Source organism: Castor canadensis, chromosome 7, assembly GCF_047511655.1.
Source record: "Castor canadensis chromosome 7, mCasCan1.hap1v2, whole genome shotgun sequence".
Lineage (NCBI taxonomy): Eukaryota > Metazoa > Chordata > Mammalia > Rodentia > Castoridae > Castor > Castor canadensis.
Genome location: NC_133392.1, coordinates 161,997,972 through 162,021,201, shown reverse-complemented (window position 1 = coordinate 162,021,201; position 23,230 = coordinate 161,997,972). Strand labels below are relative to the sequence as shown.

At 56.0% G+C, this 23,230-nt stretch overlaps 1 protein-coding gene across 2 annotated transcripts in view; it reads left to right on the top strand.

Annotated features, from left to right (window-relative positions):
* Window positions 1-19,919, top strand: part of Ski (SKI proto-oncogene) — a 65,504-nt gene extending 45,585 nt beyond the window's left edge. The window contains exons 2-7 of one of the 2 annotated variants that reach the window (XM_020171443.2): window positions 13,033-13,155; window positions 13,256-13,371; window positions 13,699-13,961; window positions 14,087-14,379; window positions 15,798-15,968; window positions 16,662-19,919. In XM_020171443.2, the coding sequence (XP_020027032.1) occupies window positions 13,033-13,155; window positions 13,256-13,371; window positions 13,699-13,961; window positions 14,087-14,379; window positions 15,798-15,968; window positions 16,662-16,850 (1,155 nt within the window). In that variant the 3' untranslated portion in view covers window positions 16,851-19,919. Of the gene's footprint in view, window positions 1-13,032; window positions 13,156-13,255; window positions 13,372-13,698; window positions 13,962-14,086; window positions 14,380-15,797; window positions 16,029-16,661 lie in introns of both variants that reach the window. The other variant, XM_020171442.2, reaches the window with a different exon arrangement.
* Window positions 19,920-23,230: the final 3,311 nt, after the last annotated feature.

Genomic DNA, 23,230 nt, shown 5'->3' with positions numbered 1-23,230 from the left:
CTTGGAGAAGACTGTACAACAGCGTGGAAGTAACCACAGAGACGACCTACTTAAGTTGAAGCAAAATCAAAGTCAGCCTTCGAAACTGGCGTTTCTACCTCATTTGGGGGTTGGGACTGTCTTGCAAATTCAATCTGCTTCCTCTATAGCACAATAGTCAGAAAATAGGTTAACTCGGGCCTGATACGCAGCGTGAATTATCATGTGTAAAATATTAATGGTACTCACAAAAATAGCTTTGCACCTCCTAGAACTGTGGAGTCTTCAGAAAGAGCCTGTAGCTCAAAATGAGCCAATTCCTGAGTGAGAGGAATGTAGGGATTGCCTGAAGAAGACAGTGCAACAGGCCCTGTCCACAAAATACCTGATCCCTAAAAAGTACCCCCTCCAATACAAAGAAAAAATAAAAAAGAAGTAAAAACAAAACAACAAAAAGAGTGGCAGCCATCTCTGCTGGCCTTAGAGGTTGTGGAATAGCCCTGTGGGAAGGCACTTCCTCACCCAGGTATGCTGGTGGGGCTTGCCTGGGTCTTGGCGTGGTGGCTTTGCCCATGGCTGTGCTGTAAGGTGCATGGCTGCAGTGCTCTGCCCACCAGGCATTTCCTAGGGGCTTTCTGCAGCGGGCCACAGTCTGCTCAGTATTGACTGTGGTAGACACTGGCGACACCCTACTCCGGGAGCTGCTCCTGCCTTCCCTGGGTGGCAATTCTGGCACTGGAGTGGTAGCCAGTTGGGGGTGGTTTCTGGATGGAGATGCCTGGGACAGTCTGCAGAGGGTGCTTTGCAGATACTGGAGCCCATCTTGGCCAGTCCTGGAGCACCTGGGTGTGATCCACACCAGAGGAACAAAGAGGACCTTGGAGAAGGAGAGCTTCCCACAGGTGGAAAGGCCAGTTGCTGGGCACAGGCCCAGTGGTCTTCCAGCACCCTTTGGACATGCAGGAAGGGGTGGGCTGTGCACATCCTCCTTGGGAGACACTGAGTGACTCATTGTCTCCTGCCCCCACCCACTTACCGGGACTGTTGATCCTGTTTGGAGGCAGACAGCAGGAGCCTGGGGGCCTCGAAGCCTCCCTCACACCTCTGGTAGCAGTGACTGGAGCGTGAAGTTAGGGGCTCCACTCCTGTCGTGGAGCCAGGCGGGTTCTGGACTGGAGAGCAGATGTTGACGGGGCTGGCAAGGTGCTGTGGTAAAGCTGAATCTGGGGGCAAGTGTCAAGGCTCAGCAGAGTCAGTGTGTGCATCCACCAAGTGGAAGAAAGGCGCTGAACCCACAGTGCTTTTGCTTCCGTGCCTCACACAGATGAGAACCCACCTCAGGAGGCAGTGCTAGAGCTTTGTAGCAGGACCTGCCAGTAGTGGCCGCTGGCCATACCCCTACAAGCACTCAGGTGGTGAGGAGGCCGGTGATCTTGGCCAGCAGGGTCCCTGGAGGTCAGGATCTACTGTTCTAGTCAGGTGCCATGTGCAGGCCTGGGAGACTGCACTGCTGGAATCCTCCTGGAATTCTTTCCACATGGCCATCTCTCTCTGTCACTTGCGACCATTTCTGCTGGGTTCTCATCCCGTTTTCCTCTGTGTTGTGTTTGGATAATTTGCTGGAGGACTGTCCTGTTCTGCTCAACTGTCTCCCTTTGCCTGGTCTTGCTAGATGTCTCTTGCTCCTCCTCCTCCTCCTCCTCCTTCTCCTTGTCTCATCTCTCTCCTCTGTTTACTTATTTCAACCCTCCCAAGGACCTGACAGCCTGTGGAATTTGGCTATTGGGACAGTCTGTCTGCAGTCGATGTCTGTAAGGAGGGACTGTTTTGCAGATCTGATAACCTTCGATGTTAAGGCAACATCTGTGAAAGTTCTTATATGCTTGGCCCCTGAATACCCAGAAGTCACAAAGTTGACACTGTTAGTCTGGCTTTGTGAGCAGACTTCTATTGAGCCCCAGCAGGTGACAGAGGGTGAGGCCTGGCCCTTCTGTGTCACCTTGGTCTGTGGTCATTACACACACCTGGAAGTCATGTACTCATGTCCAGCTCTGAGCCTTAGTCCTCAGGGGCATGGAATCTCCGGATGGTGTGTCAAAAACTTTTCGAGTATATTTTTATTCTTCACCCAGAATTTTTATTATTCTGTCACCCAGGGTGATGTAAACATGGATCATATCCTAGTTCTAAACCTGTACCTACTTTCTAACTCAGAAACATTACTTAGTTGAATTCCGTGATAAATTGTGACTACTGCATAAAAAGGAAATATTTTTTAATTTAGCCCCTAAATTAGGAATAGATGTGTTTATTAAGATTCCTAAATGTGCCGGGTTCCTGTGGCTCACACTTGTAATCCTGGCTACTCAGGAGGCAGTCGAGGTTCGAAGCCAGCCTGGGCAAATAGTTCATGAGACCCTATCTCTAAAAAACCTATCACAAAAAAAAGGGCTGGTGGAGTGGCTCAAGGTGAAGGTCCTGAGTTCAAGACCCAGTACCTCCCCCCCCCCCCCCGACACACATAAAGATTCTTAAATGTTTGGGTACCTGTGGCTTACACCTATAATCCTAGCTACTTGGGAGGCTGAGATTGGGAGGATCAAGGTTCAAGGCCAGCCTGGACAAATAGTTGGATTCCATCTCCAAAATAACCAGAGCAAAATGGACTGGAGGTGTGGCTCACATTGTAGAGCACCTGTTTTGCAAGCACGACATCCTGAGTTCAAATCCGAGTGTCTCTCTCTTTCTCTCTCTCTCTGACACACACACACACACAATTCCTAGATATGTCAGGCGTGAAGGCAGACACCTGTAATTCTAGCATGAAGGAGGATCCTGAGTTTCATGCCTTCCTGGGCTACATGGTGAAACCCTGTCTCCAAAACAAAGAAAAGGGGTTGGTGGGGTGGCTCAAGTGGTAGAGCACCTGCCTAGCAAGTGTAAGAGGCCTTGAGTTCAAACCCCAGAGCTGCCAGGAAGAAGAAAAAAGAAATCCTAGATGTTTTCATACTGCATTTGTGTGTGCCTGCGTGTGTGCGTGTGGGTGGATGTTTTACTGGGGTTTGAACTCAGGGTCTTGTGCTGGCTAGGCAGGCTCTGCCACTTGAGTCATATCCCCAGCCCTTTTTCCTTTTGTTATTTTTCAAGTAGGGTCTTGCATTTTTTTTTTAACCCTATCCAGCCTGGACCACGATCCTATTTACGTTTCCCATGTAGGTGGGACCACAGGTAGGAACCACCACACCCAACTTACTTGTCGAGATGGGGTTTCAGCTAACTTTCTGCTTAGCACAGCGTTGAACTGCAATCCTCCCGATCTCTACCTCCTGCATTTGTGTGATTACAGATGTGAGCCACCATACCCAGCCATGTTTATAGTTCTTTTTGTACTTAGGCCTGTTTTCGCCGATGTGAGAACATAACCCCCAGCCTTTCATGGCCTTTCCAAGCCCCCCCACCCCCCCAGCCTGGCCCCAAGGCCTGGGTCTTGTTCTTGTGTTCATGAGGTGGTGCTGGGTGCAGTGGTGCTGGCATAGGCTCAGAGGCAGGTGGTGACCCTTGAGCTGCCAGCCTGCGTTTCTGGGTGGGGACAGCGTGGAGGGGGTGACGGGAAAGAGCTGATGGAGGAGGGCTAGAACGAACATACAGATGTGGTGGGGGGGTCACAGGTCACATGAAGGATTCTGGGGCACGGGTCTCTCGTGGGCTTAGGTGGTCTCTGGTGGCAGATTTTCTCCCAACCTGTGATAGTGGGGAGTGGGAAGAGTGAGCCTGGTTGGGGCTCCCCAAAGTGCCTGCCACCTGGAATGTGGGAGCAGGTGCCAAGGGCCTGTGGGAGCTGGGGGGGCCTCAGCTCCCACTACAGGACACCCCTACAGGAGGGTCCCTCCTCTGTAAGCCCCCAGTAGGTCTAATGAGTTGAGTGCCACCCCACCTTCTCCATCACACCATGGCCAGGGCTGGGCCACCTTGTTGCATGGTCTGGCTGTCGGGTAGAACTGGACAGAGGCAGGGACCCTTGGTGTCACCCAGGAGACGTGGAAGATGGTGATTGTCCCCTGCCTGGCACAGCCTCTAGGGTCCTGTTCCCCAGCATGCTTTTGTCTATGCCAGATGGGTGCCCCTACACCTCCTCAGTGTCAAAGGGAGTCCTGCCTGCCATTCACTTCACAGCTGACGCCAGAATGTTCCCATCCCGTGGGTTCCCGTGTTGAGAAGAGTTGCCCTGGTGGTGTGTGGTCCAGTGCCCTGAGCTGGAAGTCAGGTCACTTGCTCTGAAGGGCCTTCTCTTCCTAATAGTTTGTTTTTGTGCAAACCTTACTTTACAGAGGCCGGAGCCTGTTGTTAGCTTGATGTCGTGTTAAGAATCCTGTGTGGACAGCTCACATCTTTTTCCCAGCTACTTGGGACACAGAGATACAAAGACAACAGTCCTGTTGTAAAAAACTAACTAAAAAGCAAAAAGGGCAGAGCATAGCTCAAGTGGTAGAGATCTTCCCAGCCATCAGGAGGCCAAGTTCAAAGCCCAGCATGCCCCTCCCCCCACCCCAAAAAGAAACAGTCATGTAATGTGGACTTTGTAGGTGGGCACTTCCCCACTTGGCGCCTGGGATGTCCCTGGAGTCTTGCCGATGGCAGGTGTCACTCAGCTGACCATTGTGGCCACAGCACCTGCCTCCTGGATGCTCCCTCGGCTCCCGAGGCACGTCATGTTGTCCTATGCTGGGCTCTGGAGGGCTTAGAGTTTGTGAAAACCTCAGCCTTGGTGTTTGGTTTTCAACCAGGAACGTTTTTTGTTTTTTTAATAGTTTTAAAAAAATTGTTATTACCTCCCTTTAGAGTTGTGGTTTTCACTATATGTAACCATTGTCTAATTTGGGAACATTTTTATCACCCCAAGAAGAACTTGGTATCACTAGCTGTCAATCCCCACACGCCCACCCTGGCCCCCACTGGTGAGTGTCCTGTCTCCGTGGGGTTTCCTGTTGCAGGCATTTCATATAAATAACCACAGCATGTGTGACTTTCTGTGACTGGCTTTTGTCATTTAGCAGGATGCTTTCAGGGGCTCCACATTATAGCTGTGTCTGCTCCCTTCCTTATGGGGCCGAGTGACAAGTCACGATGTCTGCGTGCCACCCACCTGGACTTGCTTTCCATGGTGTTGACTGCATGCCTGTATGGTGTTGCTGGGTCACAGTGACTCTAGGCTTAACTTTTTGTTGGTGGTGGTTCTGGGGTTTGGACGCAGGGCTGAGCAGGTGCTCTGCCACTTGAGGCGCACCCCTAGTCCTTTTTTGCTGTAGCTGTTTTCACATACAGTCTTGTGTTTTGCCCAGGACTGGCCTCAAACTACCATCTTCCTGCACATGCCTTCTACATAGCTGGGACCACAGACACAGGCACATCACCACCTCACCAGGCTTATTTGTTAAGATGAGGTCTCAGTAACTTTGCCCAGGCTGGCCTTGAACTGTGATCCCCTGATCGGCCAGGATTATAAGCATGAGTCACCGTACCCAGCACCATGTTTAACTTACTGTACTCCACAGTATTTTACATCCCCACCAGCAGCACGAGTCCTTCAGTCATTGCTAACACCTGCACTTAGCATGCTCGCTGAATTTAAAACCGTGCCAGTGGGAGTCAGCACCTCCTTGTGGGTTTCCATCACAGTTTTTATCAAGGGTAACAGTGGACACAGGCAGGTGTAGAGTACTTGTGGTGCAGAGAGTCCCTGTATTTGCCTGGACTCCCCGTGGCAACGCCTTGCAGAATCATAGCACAATATTCACGTGGTTGGTTGTGAGACTTCTGGGTTTTCATCAGTGTGATTGCTGCATCATTTGGCAATTGGATTTTTGTTTTGTTTTGTTTTGTTTTATTTTTTTGATGCTGGGAATCAAACCCAGGGCTTTGCCACAAACTCCCACCAAGCCCCAGCAGCTGTTTAACTGTGCTCCCTGGCCACACCGTTCTGCATCCTGGCCAGCACCTGCTGCAGGACACCTGTTGTGGCTGTGCTCTGCATTTCCTACCAGGGATACTGGGCTCTGTTCGCGTGCTTCTTGGACACTGGTCCATGTTCTGTAGGGAACTGTTTATCAAGACCGCTATCCTTTCCCAGGCTGGCCTGGAACTCAAGATCCTTCTGCCTCAGCCTCCCAAGTGCACCACCATACCTGGCACGAAAGTTTTGAAGTAAAAGTTTTTTACTTTGAAGTCCCACTTTTCTATTTCTTTTGTTCCTTGTGCTTTGCTGTCATTTAAAGAGTTTGGGGGCCCAGGCCGTTTGGCCGGGTTCTTGCGCTGAAATCCATCATGCATGTTCGCAGCCTTGGATCTGCCATGTTTCGGCCTCTGTGGTCTCTGGGCAGTAGTTGAGGACTCTGTTGGTCCTGGAGACACTTCAGAGTGGCCAGGGTTTGGGGGGTGTACCTCACATCACTAGGTGGGCCATGGTCTCTGGCACAGATTAGGATGGCAAGGATCCCTGTAGAATCTTGGTATAGAGATAGGCCACCCCACTGGGAGATCCCACAGGTGCTGGGTCGCAGGCTCTGAGCAGCTGCAGTGACCATGGCCACGTGGAGGAGCACTGCTACTATGCTCCTCAGTGCCAGTGGATTGTCCACAGATGATGGCTCCTTGGAGGACAGCACGCACCACTGTTGTCCAAGCCTGACACACTCTGCTGCGTGAACGTTGGGTCCCTGGGCTGAGGTTGAGACTGATCCCATCCTTCCAAGTACACAGGCTGTAATGTCGCAAGAAAAGCACTTTTCTCCAGTTTGCTAAGTTCTTGGTTGGAGGAAGTATGGGGATGTCAGTTTGGGGGCTACTGCATCTCTCCTGTAAAAATAGCTCTGCCCTTGTCTCCTGGACTGGCCCTTCATTCACAGGGATGGGGCAGGCTATGGTTGTGTCCTATCCCCTGGCCAGGCAGCTCCTGAGGCTCACTGGCGCGGTCCTTTGATTCTCATGCCAGGTCCCTGTTAACAACCAGAGGGAAAGGCCCACTTATGGGAGGCCTCAACCTCGAAGCCAGGCCTGGGGACTTTCAGCACTTCAGGTGAGGTGCAGGCACTGGCTACTGCCCGCCACACGAGGCCCTTTCCGGCAAAGTCAGAAGCTGTAGCTGATGCCCCTGGTGTGTCAGCCGATGCCATCTTCCAGCCCTGTGGCGGTCTCCAGAAGCATCCAGTGCCTGGTGTGGGTGCTGCTCCCTGCTCCAGGAGCTGCCTTCTAATGCTGTCACCTGAGTGCTTCCTGCTGCTGGGTCCATGTTAGGCCTCCAGAGAGCTTCCCTCACCAAACCACTCCCAGGTGGAACTTCGATGCTCTGTCCTAGAGGCCCCGCTCCCAGCCCCTGCTCATCCTCCAGGCCCAGGAGACAGCACTGTCCACGCGACAGTGCTGGGGCAACCTCCCTTCTTCCTCTCTCGCCTGCATTTCCCTAAGGTCCTCCATGACAGATGGGGCCAGAGGATGAGGCCATGGGAACCCTGGGTGGGTCACATCAGTTCGCATCAGGCACATACGTGGCCATGTTTTGTTTTGATTTGGGTACAAGGACTACCTTGAACCCAGGCTCCGGAAGGTTCTCAGCACTGCTCTCAGGTCCAGATTCAACCCTTAGTAAGTGGCAACACCAAGTTAGACGAGGACACTGCTAGAGTACCAGTCATTGTGACCGTCCCTGCCTCAGGACCAAATAGTGAACAGAATGATGGGCTCGGCAGTGTCTTCCTGGGATATCAGCAGGCCTATGAAAGGAGCGAAGCCCTGCTCTGCCAATCTGGGGGTCACGGCCACTGAGAGGTCACTGATCTGGCCTCGGAGGGTCTTGGTGTCCCCACAGCAGTAGGCAAGCATGTTTGGGGGTTCACTCCCATACCTGTGGGTAGGCAGCCAGGCGCTGGCATTTTCAGGCACAGGCCACCTGTAACCTGCCAGGAGTTCTGGGGTTCAGTGACTCCTTAGATTTGGCTCTTAGGGGCTGAGAAGAAGCAACCAGGGCCTGACCCACTGTGAGCCAGGGGTCTTAGGAAGAAGGCCGCAGTTCTGTGACTTTGAATTCCCTTTCCTGGACCCTGAGGAACTGAGAGTTCAGCATTCAGCCTCTGACCATTTGCTTGTGTCAGGCAGAAAAGGGCCTTTGGGGTCTTCCTGATGGGTTTTTTCTGACCCTGGCATCTTGTAGGCCTGTGACTCCCAGCATGTCCCTCTGCTCCCCTGGGATGCTAGCCCTGTTGAGACCTGTCCTCCTCTATACTCCTGCATTCTCGGACTGTGGGTGGCTCCTCCTGGGGAGGAGTTCCCACTCCTCCACCTCAGCTGCCAGGCTGCACTGACCCTCACCTAGCTGTAAGCTCCTTACTTGGTCTCAAGGTGGTTGGATTCCTGTCCTTTACAGCTGGGGGCCTGGCTTTGGGCCCAGCCATCAGGGACTGTGTTTCCTTCATGTGGACAAATCAAGTCTGTGGCCAGGGTTGACAGGCTCGGGCAGGTGGGTGCCTGGGCACTTGGGCCGTAGCTGGCTACTATGTGCGGAAGCTGATCTGTGCTCCTCAGCCTGCACCCAGGGCATTGCCAGAGGAGTTCCAGCCTGGTTTCAACCATGTGATGCCCATGGTTGGGCCAGACGGTACCAGGTGACTGTCCACATTGATGTCAGCTCCACTCAGCAGTGCCCAGAGCAGTGTGTGTCTATGGGCCTTTAGTGTGGGTGACACCTAGTGTGACTAGGAAACTAAAAAGACAGTTGTTATCTGCTCCGGGGTCACCACCAGCTTTGTTGACAAGCTCTGAGCACCTACCCAGCTCCAGGGTCCACCTCACTTTGATCCAAGGCTTCTTGGATTCTCCTAGAAGCCTGGTCTGGCTGAGGCTCCTGCTAGCTCTGTGCACCTGGCTGGATGCTCAGACAGAGGTAGAGCAGCCTACACCCTGAACTGAGCAGTGAGAGCCACACCTCTGGGTGAAGGGGCCGTAAAGGGTCCTTGCCGGGGCTGCTGCTACACAGTGGGTCACTTCTGTTGGCCACACATTCTCCAGCGAGGATGGGATGAGCTTGAGTGTGGAAAACGGCTTTGTTCCCACAGACCTAGCAGAGCACTCCGCTCTTCAGGGGCATCTCGGCCTGCTCATGCCGTCCTCTGGGTAGTGCAGGGAGCAGTGCCCAGCTTCCCTTTTTGATGGTGGTGACCTGAGTGCTGCTATTCCTTTGTAAACTGGCCTGTCACATTTTGTGCATTTACACCAGTCCTAAGTCTGACAAGGGGCCCTTGGTGCTAGTAGTCAAGAGCGCACTGGAGCCAGGCCAGCCTCACCTTCTGAAATTCCTTCCTTTTGCCTTTCCTTCCTCTGTCCCTTAGAAATGTAGCTCTTGGCCGTGCCAGGCCCCTTCTGCTCTCCCCATGTGCTTCTTGGTGGTCACTTAAGGATGGCCAGTGTTTCATATTGACCAGAGCACCATGGGAACTTAGGCAGCACCCTGGTTCCTACTGTGATGACCTCAGCCAACATCTGGAGTGTTTCTTTTCTCTCCTCTCCTGCTCCATGTGCGCTAAGGTCAGGGCACTAGGTGTGGCTGGGAAGGATGGCCAGACAGGCTCTGGAGATGGGTCCAGGGCCACACTGAGTGAAGAAGTTTGCAAGACATTTTGGGGCAGCCCTGGGAAGCCAAACAGCAGTGAGTTTATTCCCCCCAAGTAATATGGGGTGGGGACAGCCAGGGCTGTCAGCAGCCCATGGGAGGGGCAGGCACCATCTGGTGTGGGTGTCCTCTGGAGGTTCTGCCCACTCGTCTCTGCCCTGGGCTGGAGAGTAGAGCTTGGCCACAGCAGCCTCTTACCCCATTTGCGCCCCACCCCTTGAATGCCAGGCTCTGCCTGCATCCCATGAGCCCTGTGTTGCTGCCTCTGGCTCTGCCCTTGGGCCACGCTCCCTGAGGCTGTACGTCAGGCCCTAGGTAAATGCACGCCTGCAGTCTGCACGGTGTCCACGGGCTTCGATTGGGGGCTGCCCCCACTGATGAGGACGCACACAGTCTTGCATCTGGTCGTCTTGCACCTGGGCACAAGTTCACAGTCGCTCGTGGTGGCGCCTGCTCTCGTGGTGGCGCCTGCTCTCGTGGTGGCGCCTGTTCTCGTGGTGGCGCCTGTTCTCGTGGTGGTGCCTGTTCTCGGGGTGGTGCCTGTTCTCGGGGTGGGTCTTTGTCCTCAGAGTGTGGGGAGGACAAGTGTCCACTGTCTGCAGCACCAGAGGGGAAGTGGCCATGGACAGCGCTGAGGCCGGCCTAGTCAGCCCTCCCCACTGTGCGGCTGGCAGTGGCCTCTTGGCAGGCTCTGGGGGGCAGGACTGCCCCTGTCACATGGGCAGAACCAGAGCCCAGAGCCCTTCTGCTGTGGTCTGTAGGCTTTGAACTGACTCTGAGGCCCTGAGAAGGGTCGGAAACCAGAGGTGACTAGTCTTAACTGGCCCTTGTAGAAGGGGGACACAGTGGTCACACTGAGTCTGCCAACTCTGGGGCTCCAGTAACCCCAGTGTGGTTGATGACATCCTAGGGCAGATGAAGGAAGTCCTTTTTTTGTGGCCTTGACATGTCTCCTTTCTTGCTTTGTGCTCACTTTTAACTTGGTGTTAAAGGGCAAGTCCTTGTCATTGCCTGGTTTTGAGGATGAGTCCTGCTCTGCTAAGTAAGAGGTACAGTTTGCCATTGGGCTTTCTCTCTAGAGAATCTCAGGGGAGTTATCCCAGCTATTTGAAGGTGCCTCCACTAACCCCAGGGGACCCCTATCCCAGGAATGAAACAGCGGGGGCGTCCCAGGAGGTTTTGGCCCCAGCAGACCAGTGTAGCCTCCCTTCCTTGCACATGGCTGCTGTGAGCAGGAAGTCGCCCTGCCTGTGGGTGCCTCTTCCACCACCCCCACCAGGCTCACTCCTGCAGCCACTTCCACAGGGTGGCTGTTTGGTATCCACTGGGCAGAGCCGTGTCTGCCGCAGCCTGGCTTGTAGGGGCAGCCTGGGTGGGTGCACCCCATAGTCCAAGCAACTCAGCAGAGGTGTCTGGCACTTGCCCCAGGTCTCTGAGGTTTCTCGGCAGCTTCAGATGGCGCCGAGTCTTGTGGCTTTTCTTTGGGCAAGACGGAGCCCACTTGCCACACCTGCTCCTGTGTCTGCTCAGACAGGAAGCCCCACCCTGGGAGGGGTCTGTGCAGTTCCGGAAGGGGGCTCTACTGCCCCAGCCAGTGTCCCACCTGTTCCCACAGGGCACATGTGGCTTCTGCGGACAGGACCTCTGCCAGATGACGCTGGCCTAGTTTCCCCTAGAAAGCGGCAACCAGCAGGGGATTTTTAGTGTCTTTCCTGCATGGTTACTTTTTGTATGTTTGAGGAGCCGGCTCCCTGTCTCGAGCTAGTATGCATACTGACACATGCATATGGGTGGTCCTGCCCCTGGGTGGCTGCTGTGGGCACACACAGGCCAGGGCAGAGCTGTTGGTAGTCCTTTCCTTTCTTCCTGGCCCAGGTGGTTAGAGATGCTGGCTGTGGCCCTACTCTGCTTGTTCCTGGAAGGGGCTGAAGGGACTGAAGGCCTCGGGTCGGGGTAGTAGGGAAACCAGCAAGCACACCTCCCACACCACTTGCACCTGTGCACCTGTGTTCCTGTGGAGCCCACGGGCCCTCAGTCAGTATTGCCCTCTCCATAGGACTCCACGTGTCCCTTGTGTCTGAGTTTCAGGGTGACAACCCTATCATGGGGACACCTGACTGACTCTCCCCCTCCCTGACTCCTCCTCTCCACAGAAACAGGTTTGCTGTCCTACTCACATAGGGCAGTTCTGTGAAGGGGCACTTCCCCGCGTGCTCCTGGGAGGCGGGAGGAGACCCTTCTGCTCGCTGTCTGGCTGCCCCTCCTGCTCTCTGGGCCCTTCACCCCAAAGGGTTCTACATGTACGTGGTGTAAGCATGGCTGCCCAGGGGCTCTCGCCAGGGGCCTTGGGGTCCAAGCCCTTCATTTTCTGCTTAGGCCCCAGGCTGGGGGACTGATGGCCTGTTCTCCAAAACCGTTCTGCCTTTTTTTGTGCTCTGGGAGACACCCCACATCATAATTGTCTTGCAAATGGAATATCCCTGTGTGGGGTGACATTTGGGTGGAGGATCACTGGGCCACAGAGTTTGTGCTGCCTAATGCTGGGTGGTGGTGGGGTTTGAACTCAGGGCCTGAGCTTTCTAGGCAGGTGCTCTACCACTTGAGCCACACCCTAGCCCATGCTGCTTGGTTCTGAGGGGACATGTCAGGCACCTGGGTGGCCCAGAACCAGTGCCTGGGATGAGTTTGGGGTCAGGGATGGCTTCTCCACGTGGGGATGTCTCGTAAAGCCGGGAGCATGTGGGATGACGGGGTCCTTAGTGTCGAGAATGTTTCCTTCCTCAGGGGAGAGGCCCCTAAAATGCCTCCGTCCACAGCAGCGATAAGACCCAGGGCCGCCCACCAGCAGTGCTGTATTGGGCTCACACTTGGCCTGGAGCCTGCCACCCTGCTGCCCCCTCCCAGATCCCTTCCGAGCCTGAACACAAACTTGCTTGGTGTCTCACAAGCTGGGCCCTGGCCCCTGCCAGCTGGTTCAAGCCCATTCCTGATGTTCCTCAGGACCCCTCAGGGAAGAGGTGCATACTTCTGAGGGCAGGTTTTTAAGGTTCAGCAGAGCCTCTGTGGAGGCCAGAGTGGATCTTTGCTTCATCCAGAACCTGCACAGCTGTGGGGTGAGGTCACCTTGTGGCAGGCAGCCCCACAACGCCTGCTCTGTTCTCAGGGAACCTGCTCCTCAGTGCAGCAGGTCTACCTTTTTGCATGTGGCCCAGCAGCTGGCTTGGCCTCAGTGCAAAACAAGCTGACCTTGTGGTAGGTGCATCTTTTGCCTCCCAGGACTCTCTTGTGGCTGTGGAGCTCTGATGTCCCAGTGGGGGGTTTACTCAAGTTGGGGTGGTAGAGAGACCCCATCCCTGGGCCAGTGGTACGAGCTGGACCTTTTGTGTTGATCGCAGGTCTCCTCCGAGCCCTCGGCCTCCATAAGACCCAAAACTGACGACTCTTCCCAGTCTCCTGCATCTTCTGAGAAGGACAAGCAGTCCAGTTGGCTGCGGACTTTGGCCGGTTCCTCCAATAAGGTGCTACACAGGAACCTGTTTGGGGTCCTCTGGGAGGTGGGTCACCTGCTCTGCCCATGGTCCAGGGCTTGGCACTTAACACCGATGACTCTCTTGACAGAGTCTTGGCTGTGCTCACCCTCGCCAGCGCCTTTCTGCTTTTCGACCCTGGTCCCCTGCAGTTTCAGCAAGTGAGAAAGAGATATCCCCCCACCTCCCAGCCCTGGTTCGTGACAGGTGAGTGCACTCAGGAGCCCTTCCCCACCGTGCTGGCAGTCGCAGTGCTCAGCCATCTAGAACTTGAGTCTGTCTGTTCAGTGTGGCCTCCCTGTGGACATGGCAGTTGGTCCATCTGTGCCGCTCATGACCCTGGCTGTGGGAAAACATTTGCAGGTCTCAGTCTTGGAAGCCTGCTGTTAACAGTTAGAGGAGGAGAAAGTATTACCTTCTGCCATGGCCAGGGGAGTGACTCCTACCAGGTGCCTTTGTAGGGCTGGTGCTGCGTGGTGGACAGGCCACAGGTGGAGGCTTTTGCAAGGCTCAACACCTGTGCATTTCCTGCAGCTTTTACTCCTACAAGAGCTTCGAGACAGCCGTGGCCCCCAATGTGGCCCTCGCACCACCAGCCCAGCAAAAGGTTGTGAATAGTCCGCCATGTGCCACTGTCGTCTCCCGGGCCCCCGAGCCTCTTACCACTTGTATCCAGCCACGGAAGCGGAAGCTGACTGTGGACACCCCAGGAGCCCCAGAGGCCTTGGCACCTGCAGCTGCCCCAGAGGAGGACAAGGACTCAGAGGCCGAGGTTGAGGTTGAGAGCAGAGAGGAATGTAAGTGAATCTCCCGTGGGTTCAGGCAGGGGGCGAGCTGTGTGGCGGGGCCTGGTGCACCCACCCCCCCACCAGGCCCTTCCTCCAGATTGCCTGCTGACTTTGGCGTGTCTGTCTATCCTCAGTCACCTCCTCCCTGTCCTCGCTGTCCTCTCCATCCTTCACCTCGTCCAGCTCTGCCAAGGACCTGAGCTCCCCAGGCGTACATGCCCCACCCACGGCTGCCCCGGACGCCGTAGCCCATGCCGACACTCCAAGTGGACTGGAGGCCGAGCTGGAGCACCTGCGGCAGGCCCTGGAGAGTGGCCTGGACACTAAGGAAGCCAAAGAGAAGTTCCTGCATGAAGTGGTCAAGATGCGTGTGAAGCAAGAGGAGAAGCTGAACGCTGCCCTGCAGGCTAAGCGCAGCCTGCACCAGGTGAGGCCACGGGGTGAGGCTGGGCACTTGCAGGCTGCCCAGCACTCCCTTAGGTGCCTTAGCAGGCCCAGGGCCTCGGGTAGTTCTCATAAGGGCCCAGCTGCAGGTGGTGTGATCATCTTGTGCTGAGGTGGAGCCCAGGGTCTCAATAGCTAATAGATAGGCCCTATGTCACCAAGCTACACACCCAGCCCTTTTTTACATCTTTATTTTGAGATAGGATCTCACTGAGTTGCACAGACTGTCCTCAAACTCTCAATCCTGCCTCACCTCCCAAGGAACTGAGATTATAGATGTGGTCTCCATGCGTGGTCAGATGCGACCACTGTGCCCATCTGGTTGTGACCATCTTGATGTCCAGAAATTCCTCTGTGCTTGCAGGAAGGTCCCCACGGTGGGCTTTGCTGCACCACTCTCCTCAGGACCCACACGAGCCACACACCTGCGAGGTGGCCCCAGTCACAAAACTGACTTGTTCTTTGGCATTGTGAAGGTGGGCTGCTTTTAGTGGCGAGTGAGGAGCAGCTGTGCTGAGACAGTCCCTTGCTCTGTGCCAGGGTGGGTGCTCTCACTCCCCGAGCAAGGCTGTGATCTGCAGGCCTCTGGCGCAGAGCAGAAGGGCTCTGGGAGTGATGCTCCTGGAGACACGTCCACACCCCGCGTGCTCATTGCCTGCCTGGTCCATCTTGCTGTTCCCTACGCCACAGCTGCATCTCCTGTGCCTCCTTTTCACATCGTCTTGTTTTCTCTCGTACGATGGAGGGAGGCCCAGTTTGCACACAGCTGCCTGGGGAGAGCGGGGAGTGCAGGCTACCTGGTCTTCACTGGGTCTTAGCGCTGGCTCCATGGTGCCCAGCTGCACCGCAGGCCCAGCGGGCTGAATTCGCACCTCTCAGCCTTCGTCTGGCAGCTTCCAGGCTGCCTCACATGCGTGGGCTTTAGCACAGTACAACCCTGTCAGTCCTCAGGGCTGCGGGATTTCAGATGCTCTCCGTGTGTCTTAGTCACTCACCCCAGCCACCATTGTCCTGGTTCTGGGTGGGGGTGTGATTCCCACACGTGTATTCAGAGGAGTAGGGAGAGCGAGGGCGTGAGTCGTGGTGTTCTAACAAGTTGCAGAGGTGGGCAGATGGCTCCATCTGGCTAAGGGGCAATCTGCCCTGCAGTGGCCGTCCCCCAGGGCAACTGCCAAAGCCCTGCTGCAGCCTTGATGTGGCTGACGCAGCCGCCTGCTGGTGACAAGCACTCTGTTGGTGACAAGTGCTCTGTGATGCAGGCTGTGGGAGGGGAGGCCCTGGGGTACCCATCAGGAGAGGAGGAAGGAGGCTGTGGCAGGTGGGAGCAGGAAGGAAACCAGATGCAGGGTTGACAGAGTGGGCTGACAGTGACCTTGAGCCTACGTGCTACCTCCCTCCTAGGAGCTGGAGTTCCTGCGTGTGGCCAAAAAGGAGAAGCTGCGGGAAGCCACGGAGGCCAAGCGAAGCCTGAGGAAGGAGATCGAGCGCCTCCGAGCCGAGAATGAGAAGAAGATGAAAGAGGCCAATGAGTCGCGAGTGCGCCTGAAACGGGAGCTGGAGCAGGCGCGGCAGGTCCGAGTGTGTGACAAGGGCTGCGAGGCTGGCCGCCTGCGCGCCAAGTACTCAGCCCAGGTACTGGGGTGGGCAGGGCGCAGTGTTGGGCTGGAAGACTGAGAAGCACAGGGCACAGCGGCTGCTGCAGAGCCCAGGCCAGGCTGGATCCCTCACCATGGTGGTGGTGGTGGTGGTGGTGGTTGGCTGAGCTACTGTGCCACACCTGGAAGGCCATGTATGGAGTGGGTCCAGCAGATCTGGACCCAAGTATGCTGGGGATCATCCTCCAGAGGCCATAGGTGGTAGCCCAGGCACCCTTCCACCCCACCAGGATCACTGTGGCCCCAGGATTCCCCTCCCAGCTATAACCTTCCCCCTGCTTATCTAGAAAGCCTGAGCCAGGCCAGGGATGCAGGGGAACCCCAGAAAAGGCTGGGGTTTGCCCAACCAGGGTCGGAGAGATGGGCAGTGGTGGCTGTAGCACTGGGTACACAAGTGTGCATGCTGGTGGACCCAGGCCCCTGTCCTGGTGCCACCTATGAGGCTCTGCCATGCCCTAGCTATTGTACCCTTCCTCCCTCATGAGCCCAAAGATGGAGGGAGACAAGTGTGTGACACCAGGGCAAAGGAGGAGCTAGTGCAGAAAGATGGGGTCTCCAGCAGGAGGTGCTGGCAAGGTGGGCACTGCTGATTGCTTGTGTCCCTTTTCAGATTGAGGACCTGCAGGCAAAGCTGCAGCATGCAGAGGCTGACCGTGAGCAGCTGCGGGCTGACCTACTGCGGGAGCGCGAGGCCCGTGAGCACCTGGAGAAGGTGGTGAAGGAGCTTCAGGAACAGCTGTGGCCCCGGCCCCGGCCTGAGAACATAGGCAGTGAGGGCAGTGCCGAGCTGGAGCCCTAGCCGGTCGCCACCTGCCATGGCAGCATGGACCCCAGCTTGGCGCAGTAGGCAGTGGTGCGGGGCTCTGCAGGCCCGGCCCGCTCCTCTGCGGCCACACAGCACAACGTCCCTACTGTGCCTATTACCAAGCAAGTGTTTGTAACCACAGACTTTCGGAATCCACTGCAAAATTTTCTACTGGCCAAGTTCGAGTGAGCAAGCTGTGTCCCCAGCTGCAGCCAGAGTCAAGGCTGGCTTGGCGGCTTGTGGCTGGTCCTCTGCTTGCTAGAACATTCTAACATTTACACTTTTGTTATAAGCTATTTAAAACCAATAAGGAGACTTGATATTCAGAAAATCAACACGTTTTTTAATGACTTAACTTTTAAAGGCCCTGACACGCGACGCCATCTGGACGCCGCCCTGGCGGGCCTGGGAAGCCATCACTGCTCATCTGTGCCCGCGGCTGCAAGAGGGCAGCAAGGGTTTTCTTCAGAGTCTTATTTTTTCAGCGACAAGAGCCCGGGTCTTCCTGCTCTGCCAGGAAGAGCAGGGAGAGTGCCGCGTGCGAGATGAGCCCAAACACTGCCCGCCTTACCGATGCCCGCTCCGCCCGCCAACACCGCTGCCACCCTGCGGGCACCAGGAGGGCCAAGCCGCACAGGAGCTGTGGGGAGAAGATGGAGACCGTCCTGGGCTGCTCTGTGCTCCAGGTGCCACCTGCTCACCTTCACCGCAAGGGCTGACCTGTGTCAGGCGGCTGTGTCCGGATGGGCACGCCCTCCCCCCACCCCCACCCCCAGGAACACATGCTGCTTGATGGCCATCCAGTTGCAGCTCGGCAGACAGCGCTTGTCATTTGGGGGCTGGGGCTGCAGCATTGGAACAAAACACAGCATTACATCACTTTTTGTTGTTGTTTGTCATTTAAACGTATATTTAGAACTGCACTTTGTCAAAAAAAATCCCCCCTTCTCTTTTTACTCCCCAGTTAACTGAGGTTTTTACTGATTTCTAGAGCAGTTCAAACCCTAAGTGCTCCAGCGCTTAGAAATCCCCTCTGGTGCTTGGTTGAACAAGGGAATCACAAGAAAATGAAAATGCAGAAACTGAACTTGGGGGTCGTTCTGTGCCTTCCAGCATCTTGTACAGCAAACCCTGACTCCTGTCTTTTTACCCCCAAAATATCGTCTTCAGTAGCGATTGAATCTGCCACTGTCAAAATACGTTACTTGCATTTATTCCAAATAGTTCGTTATTCCTCACTGTTTATGCAAATTGTATGAGGTTTCTTATGCCCAAGCTTGAAAATGATTTCCCAGTAGACAAGAGGCCGCCACCCATCCTACAGTTGTGGTATTTATTTACGTGAGAAAGATCACAAGGAATTCTTTGCTTGAGTCTTGTCACCCTGGCAGCCGCGAGTGGAGGGAGCTGGAGCGCTTGTGCAGGTACAAACGGCCCCAAGGGCCCCGGACCGCGGCAGTGACCAGCAAAGGCCAGAGACTGCTGAGCCCTCACATCCATCCGGGTGCCGAGGTCGTCTGCAGGGTTTCGCCCTTGGTTTACTGAGGGGGCTCAGTTGCTGCTGGGATCCCCCCTCCTTCTGAAGTGCAATGCAAAAGGGACGTCATGTATATGCAGCGTTTGTTTGGAGTTTTCCTTTTGCTTCTTTTCTTTTGCAGTTATGAAACCTGTATGCATGGGATTTCACACCTTTCCTTAGGTACACCCATCCGTGGGCATTATTACCGTGTCTTGTAAAGGGTCGGTTTTGTTACACAACATGCAAAATGCTGTTTTCGGCCTTGTTTTTCTAGAGTTGTGTTTTTTCAGTCATTTCTTTAAGGGAAACTAAATGGTTTAGTTGGAGCAAAGTTTAAATGTGTTGGTGTGCTTCTGTGTGGCTGTCCTTGTCGCCAAGTCCAGAGGTGGCAGTGAGTCAGGCCCTGCTTGAGTCCTTAGCTCCAGAGGGACATGCTTTTTCTCAGCTGTGTTGGGCAGTCTCTCCTTGCCCCACCCCTGTCACCATCATGTCCCGGCCTCCTTGGCCCAGCACCGTCCCCAGCATCAGAAGTGCTGTGTCTGCAGTGGGGATTCTTCCCCCGCCATGTGCCAGCTAGACCTGAGCCCCTAAAGGTCCTGTCATCTCACGAGTTGTGCCACGTGGGCCCCTGAGGCAGTGGCAACTTCACCAGCAGCTCACGCTCACTCTGGGCCTTCCGGGCAGTTCCGTGGCTTCTGCCCTGCTCCTTGGGTCCCTGCCCAGGTGAAGCTGCCTGACCACAGGGTTCTCCACCACAGGGCCACTGGACTGAGGGCACAGGGGCCACACGTGCCTGGCTCCCCTGTTAGTGAGGCTGCAGGTTAGTTTCTTTCGTAAAAGGGAGAAGAGGTTTCCACCGTGCTGGCTGTCGACTCCCTGTGTGTAGAGCCCATTATCGAGATGGTTGTATCAGTTGAATCGCTCATTATTTCTGTTCTGAAAGGTTTTTAACGAAGGGAAAACCAACAGCAATAACACTCATATCCGTGAGCAGCTAACTCGTACACGATCCCTGCTTTTCGTACAGAACTAGCCAATGTAAAAACAACTTTTTCATGTCACACCGCTGTATTACACGTGTATGTGGTGGTTCCTTTTTCAGAAACTTTTCTTACCTGTAGTTTTGTTGTTTTCTGGGTTGTTTTTAACTGAGGAACAGAAGCTCATCAGCCAGAGAGGATGGAGCCGCCTCGGGGCAGTTTCCCACTTGGCGTCCTCCTCCGTGGCCCTGCCCGCTGGCCCCATCTCCGGCCCAGGCTGGTCCTCTGCACTCCCTCCCCTCCTGCCCGCAGCCCAGGGCCAGGGGAGACGCATCTTTCTCTTCCTGCTTTAAGTCGTTTTTTTTCAGTTAAGGATGGAAGCCCCACCTCTACCTTTATAACCAGCCGGAGCCCCTGCATCCTCTGTGTCCTGCGCTGCTGCTAATGACAATTTGATGGCTTACTCTGCTATTGGAAAACTATTTTTATGTCATTAATGTATGCTTTCTTGTTTATAAATGCCTGATTTAAAAAAGGAAAAAAAGAAAAAGCTTGGCATATTTATCTATTTCTCTGTGTACCTGTTAGTCCTTTTGCCGCACCCCCCCCCAAAAACAAAAAACAGAAACAAAAAACAAATGCCCTCGTACAGTAAAGGGTTTTGAAACAAGGGCCGCCGGGCAGCCATGCTCAGGGTCCCCAACCCCTCCTCAGGGCCAGGTCCTGCAGGAGAGGGAAGGAGGGCATCTGAGAAGGTCAGACTGCGGACCTAGGGGCCACACGTCCCTCAGAGCTGTGGGTGTCAGCTGGAGCCCTGGCCTTGGGGCCCGGGTGGCCTTGGCCAGGGCTGTGGCAGGGCCCTTCCTGTCTGGGCCTCCACAAGGCCCTGCAGGAGCAAAACCCTCTGAGAAGTCTGAGGTGGCAAAGGGCACAGCTCCCCAGAGGCAGGGCAGTACCCCAGAAGGCCACCTGTGTCATCTGATAGGGAAGGCAGTAGCACAGCACCCTGGACCCGGCACACTGCCCAAGGAGGAAGCAGGGTCTCTGGTGACCCCACCCTTATGGAGCCAACCCCAAGTTCTGCCTGGGTGTGGAGGGGTTGTTGCCTGCTGTGCCCCACGTGGCTAGCCCCTGGCCTGTAGCTGCCACCTTTCCATTTTCTTCAACCACTTGGGTCCAACCCCTACCCACCCGGCTTCCTGCTCAGGCTAGGCCAGGGTGGGGGACAGTGGGGTGCAGAAGAGCACAGCTGGGGCCAGCCAACTGGGACACAGGGTGCCCTGAAACCCAGGTACGAGAGAGGCATCAGGCTGAAGCCATGAGTGCCAGAGCTGGTTGGTCACTCCTTCCAGGGGCTGTGAATGAGTTCTGTGACCGCATGACCGCCCCACGGAGCACAGAGCCAAAGGAAGGATCAGGCCGGGGAGGGGCAGCCCTGGGGTCAAGCGCAGCAGGGCCTAAAGGCAGCAGTGGGTAGGGGACGGACAAGTGGCCATCACTGTGACCAGTCCTGAAGGGAGGGGAGGTCAGAGTGGGGGCAAGCAGACGGCCCTGGGCTCAGGACTCCCCTCGTCTACACCAGTGGAGGCCTCTGCAGAGGTTGGCAGGCTGCCCGTCTCACCTCTGCTTCAGGCCCCTGTGCCAGCAGCTTTCAGCACCCCGCTTTCTGGCTGGTGCCAATTTGCAGTCTCCCATCTCGGGGGGGGGGGGGCAAGGGTGAGCCTGTTGGCGAGGCAGGGGTTCCCAGCGATCTCTAGTTCCTGCCTTGGGGCCTCAACCCATTTTCATTCCTGCCTCACCAACAGCCCTGCCCTGCCCTGCGCTGCCCCACCCACCCTCAGACTCAGCTGTGCCTGTCCGTCTCCCCTCCTGGAGCCACAGCCTGGCCTCCAGCCCCCACCTACCACCCTGTGGTTAAGGGGGCTGACCGCACCGAGATGAGGGCCCTTATCAGGGGAGGCGGATGCCGCCCTTCGTGGAAAGCGGAAGCTGCCTGCCTGGTTGCTGTAACAGCTGGTGCAGCCTGTCCTTCCCCCTGCCTGAGCCCAGCGGGGGCGGGGTAGGTGGGGGCTGCCAGGAAGCCTGTGTCCCAGCCTAGGCCCAGCTGTGGTCAGCAGCACTCCCCCCGCTCGGTAGGTACAGTCTAGAGGGAGCTTTGAGTTGCCCTTGGAACCAGGAAGTCTACCCACTCACACCCAGGCCCAAGCCTGCCACTGTCCCCCACCCCTGTACCTGCTTTGCAGCACCCCTCGCACACACACCAGTCCTAGGATCCCCAACTTCTCTCTGCCGCGATAAGGCAGGGCCAGACCTCATATGAGTGATAGGAACCCTCAACCCCTCTGGGAGAAGGAGAGTCCTGCTTTGGGTAGTGTGGGTCTAGGACCCCATGGGGTCCATCACCTGGAAGCAGGAGGGAACCCCAAAGGAAAAGGAGCCTGGACAATGTGTGTCCTGAGGAAAAGGCCGGGTTGTGGCCCAATAGTGTTGGCCCTGAGAAGATACGAGACTGGGGTTTTCAGGAGCCCCCAGTCGTCCCCACAGTCACCACCCACCCACAGCCAAAACTCAGTCCACCTGCCAAGATGCCCTGGAGAGGGGCTGAGGACAGGATATTTGGGGACTGGATGCCCGCCCACCCCCACTACCCCATGGCCTCAGTGACGCACATGACCATCTGCGACCAGGCCCATGCCAGGTGGGTGAGAGCCTCGGTGTTGGGGGCACCTAGCCCTGGAGCAGGTGGCCCACTGCAGGTGGGGACAGGCAGGGGAGCCGGCCAGCCTGGCTTGTCTTTGCGGTGTCCTAAGCTGGGCCAGGTGTCCGGCCAGGCTGGGATGGACCTTCCTGCTCCCGGACCTGAGCCTAGCGGCCTTCACTGACAGGAAGCTGGGCCCATGTCACTCCTGCTGCAGAAAGACCTGTTCTGGAATCCCAGGGATAGGGCAGTCAGGGAACGAGGGAGCCCAGTGTGGGGACTCCTGTCATGAAACCCTAGCAGAGGATCCCTGCTGGATCTGGATGAGTAACATGGTCCCTGAGCCTCCTGCAGCCACTCCAGCACCACACACAGACATGGCCACTGCTCAGCTCCAGCTTGGAAGAGCAGCTTCTTTCTGGATTCCCAGCTTGGGCTGCCTGACCCAGTCCCAGAGCTCAGGGCTGTAGGGGGTCAAAGGGCTCTGGCATGCCAGGCCTCCCTAGGGTCCATGCTGGCCCATCCCAGCCAGTCATTGGCTAGTCTGCAGTTGGCCCAGCTCTGGACTGTAAAGGGTCCTGGGTGACCATGACCAGCTGGTAGCCTGTCCCCTGCCTGGCACTTCAGACTTCCTGACTCCCCTCCCTGTGCCCCAGACCCCTTCCCTGAAGTGCTGACTTGACCTCTCTGGCAAGCTGGGCCAACAGCTCCTCAAAGGGCACAGTTCCATGTGGGCTCTAAACGCCCACTCCCTGCCCAGTGACCAAGGAGCTGCTCTGAGGAACCAGATGGTTGCCATAGGGAAGGAACAGGTGTCGTGTACCCCCCACCCCACCCCCCCGGTCCTTCTCCTGGGGTCTCCTGCTCCTGGGGACCAGGAGAGTGGGAGGGCCAGGAACAGGGCATGGGGGGTGGGCATCCAGGCCTGGGCACCTCCTCTGAGGTGGGGACAGAGGTCTCCTGGCTTTGGGAGAGCTATGTCTGCTCCAGCAGTGCATGTGTGAGCATGTATACATGTACATGTGTGCACATGTGTGTGTCAGTGCAGGGCTGCACACTAGGAGGGGGGAGAAAGGTCCGAGGGCAGTAGTGGGCCCTGGAGCCACATAGAGCCGCCCTCTGGTGGTCTCTGGGCCCTGTGTACTGCCTCATGGAGACACCCACTGAACCAGGTGAC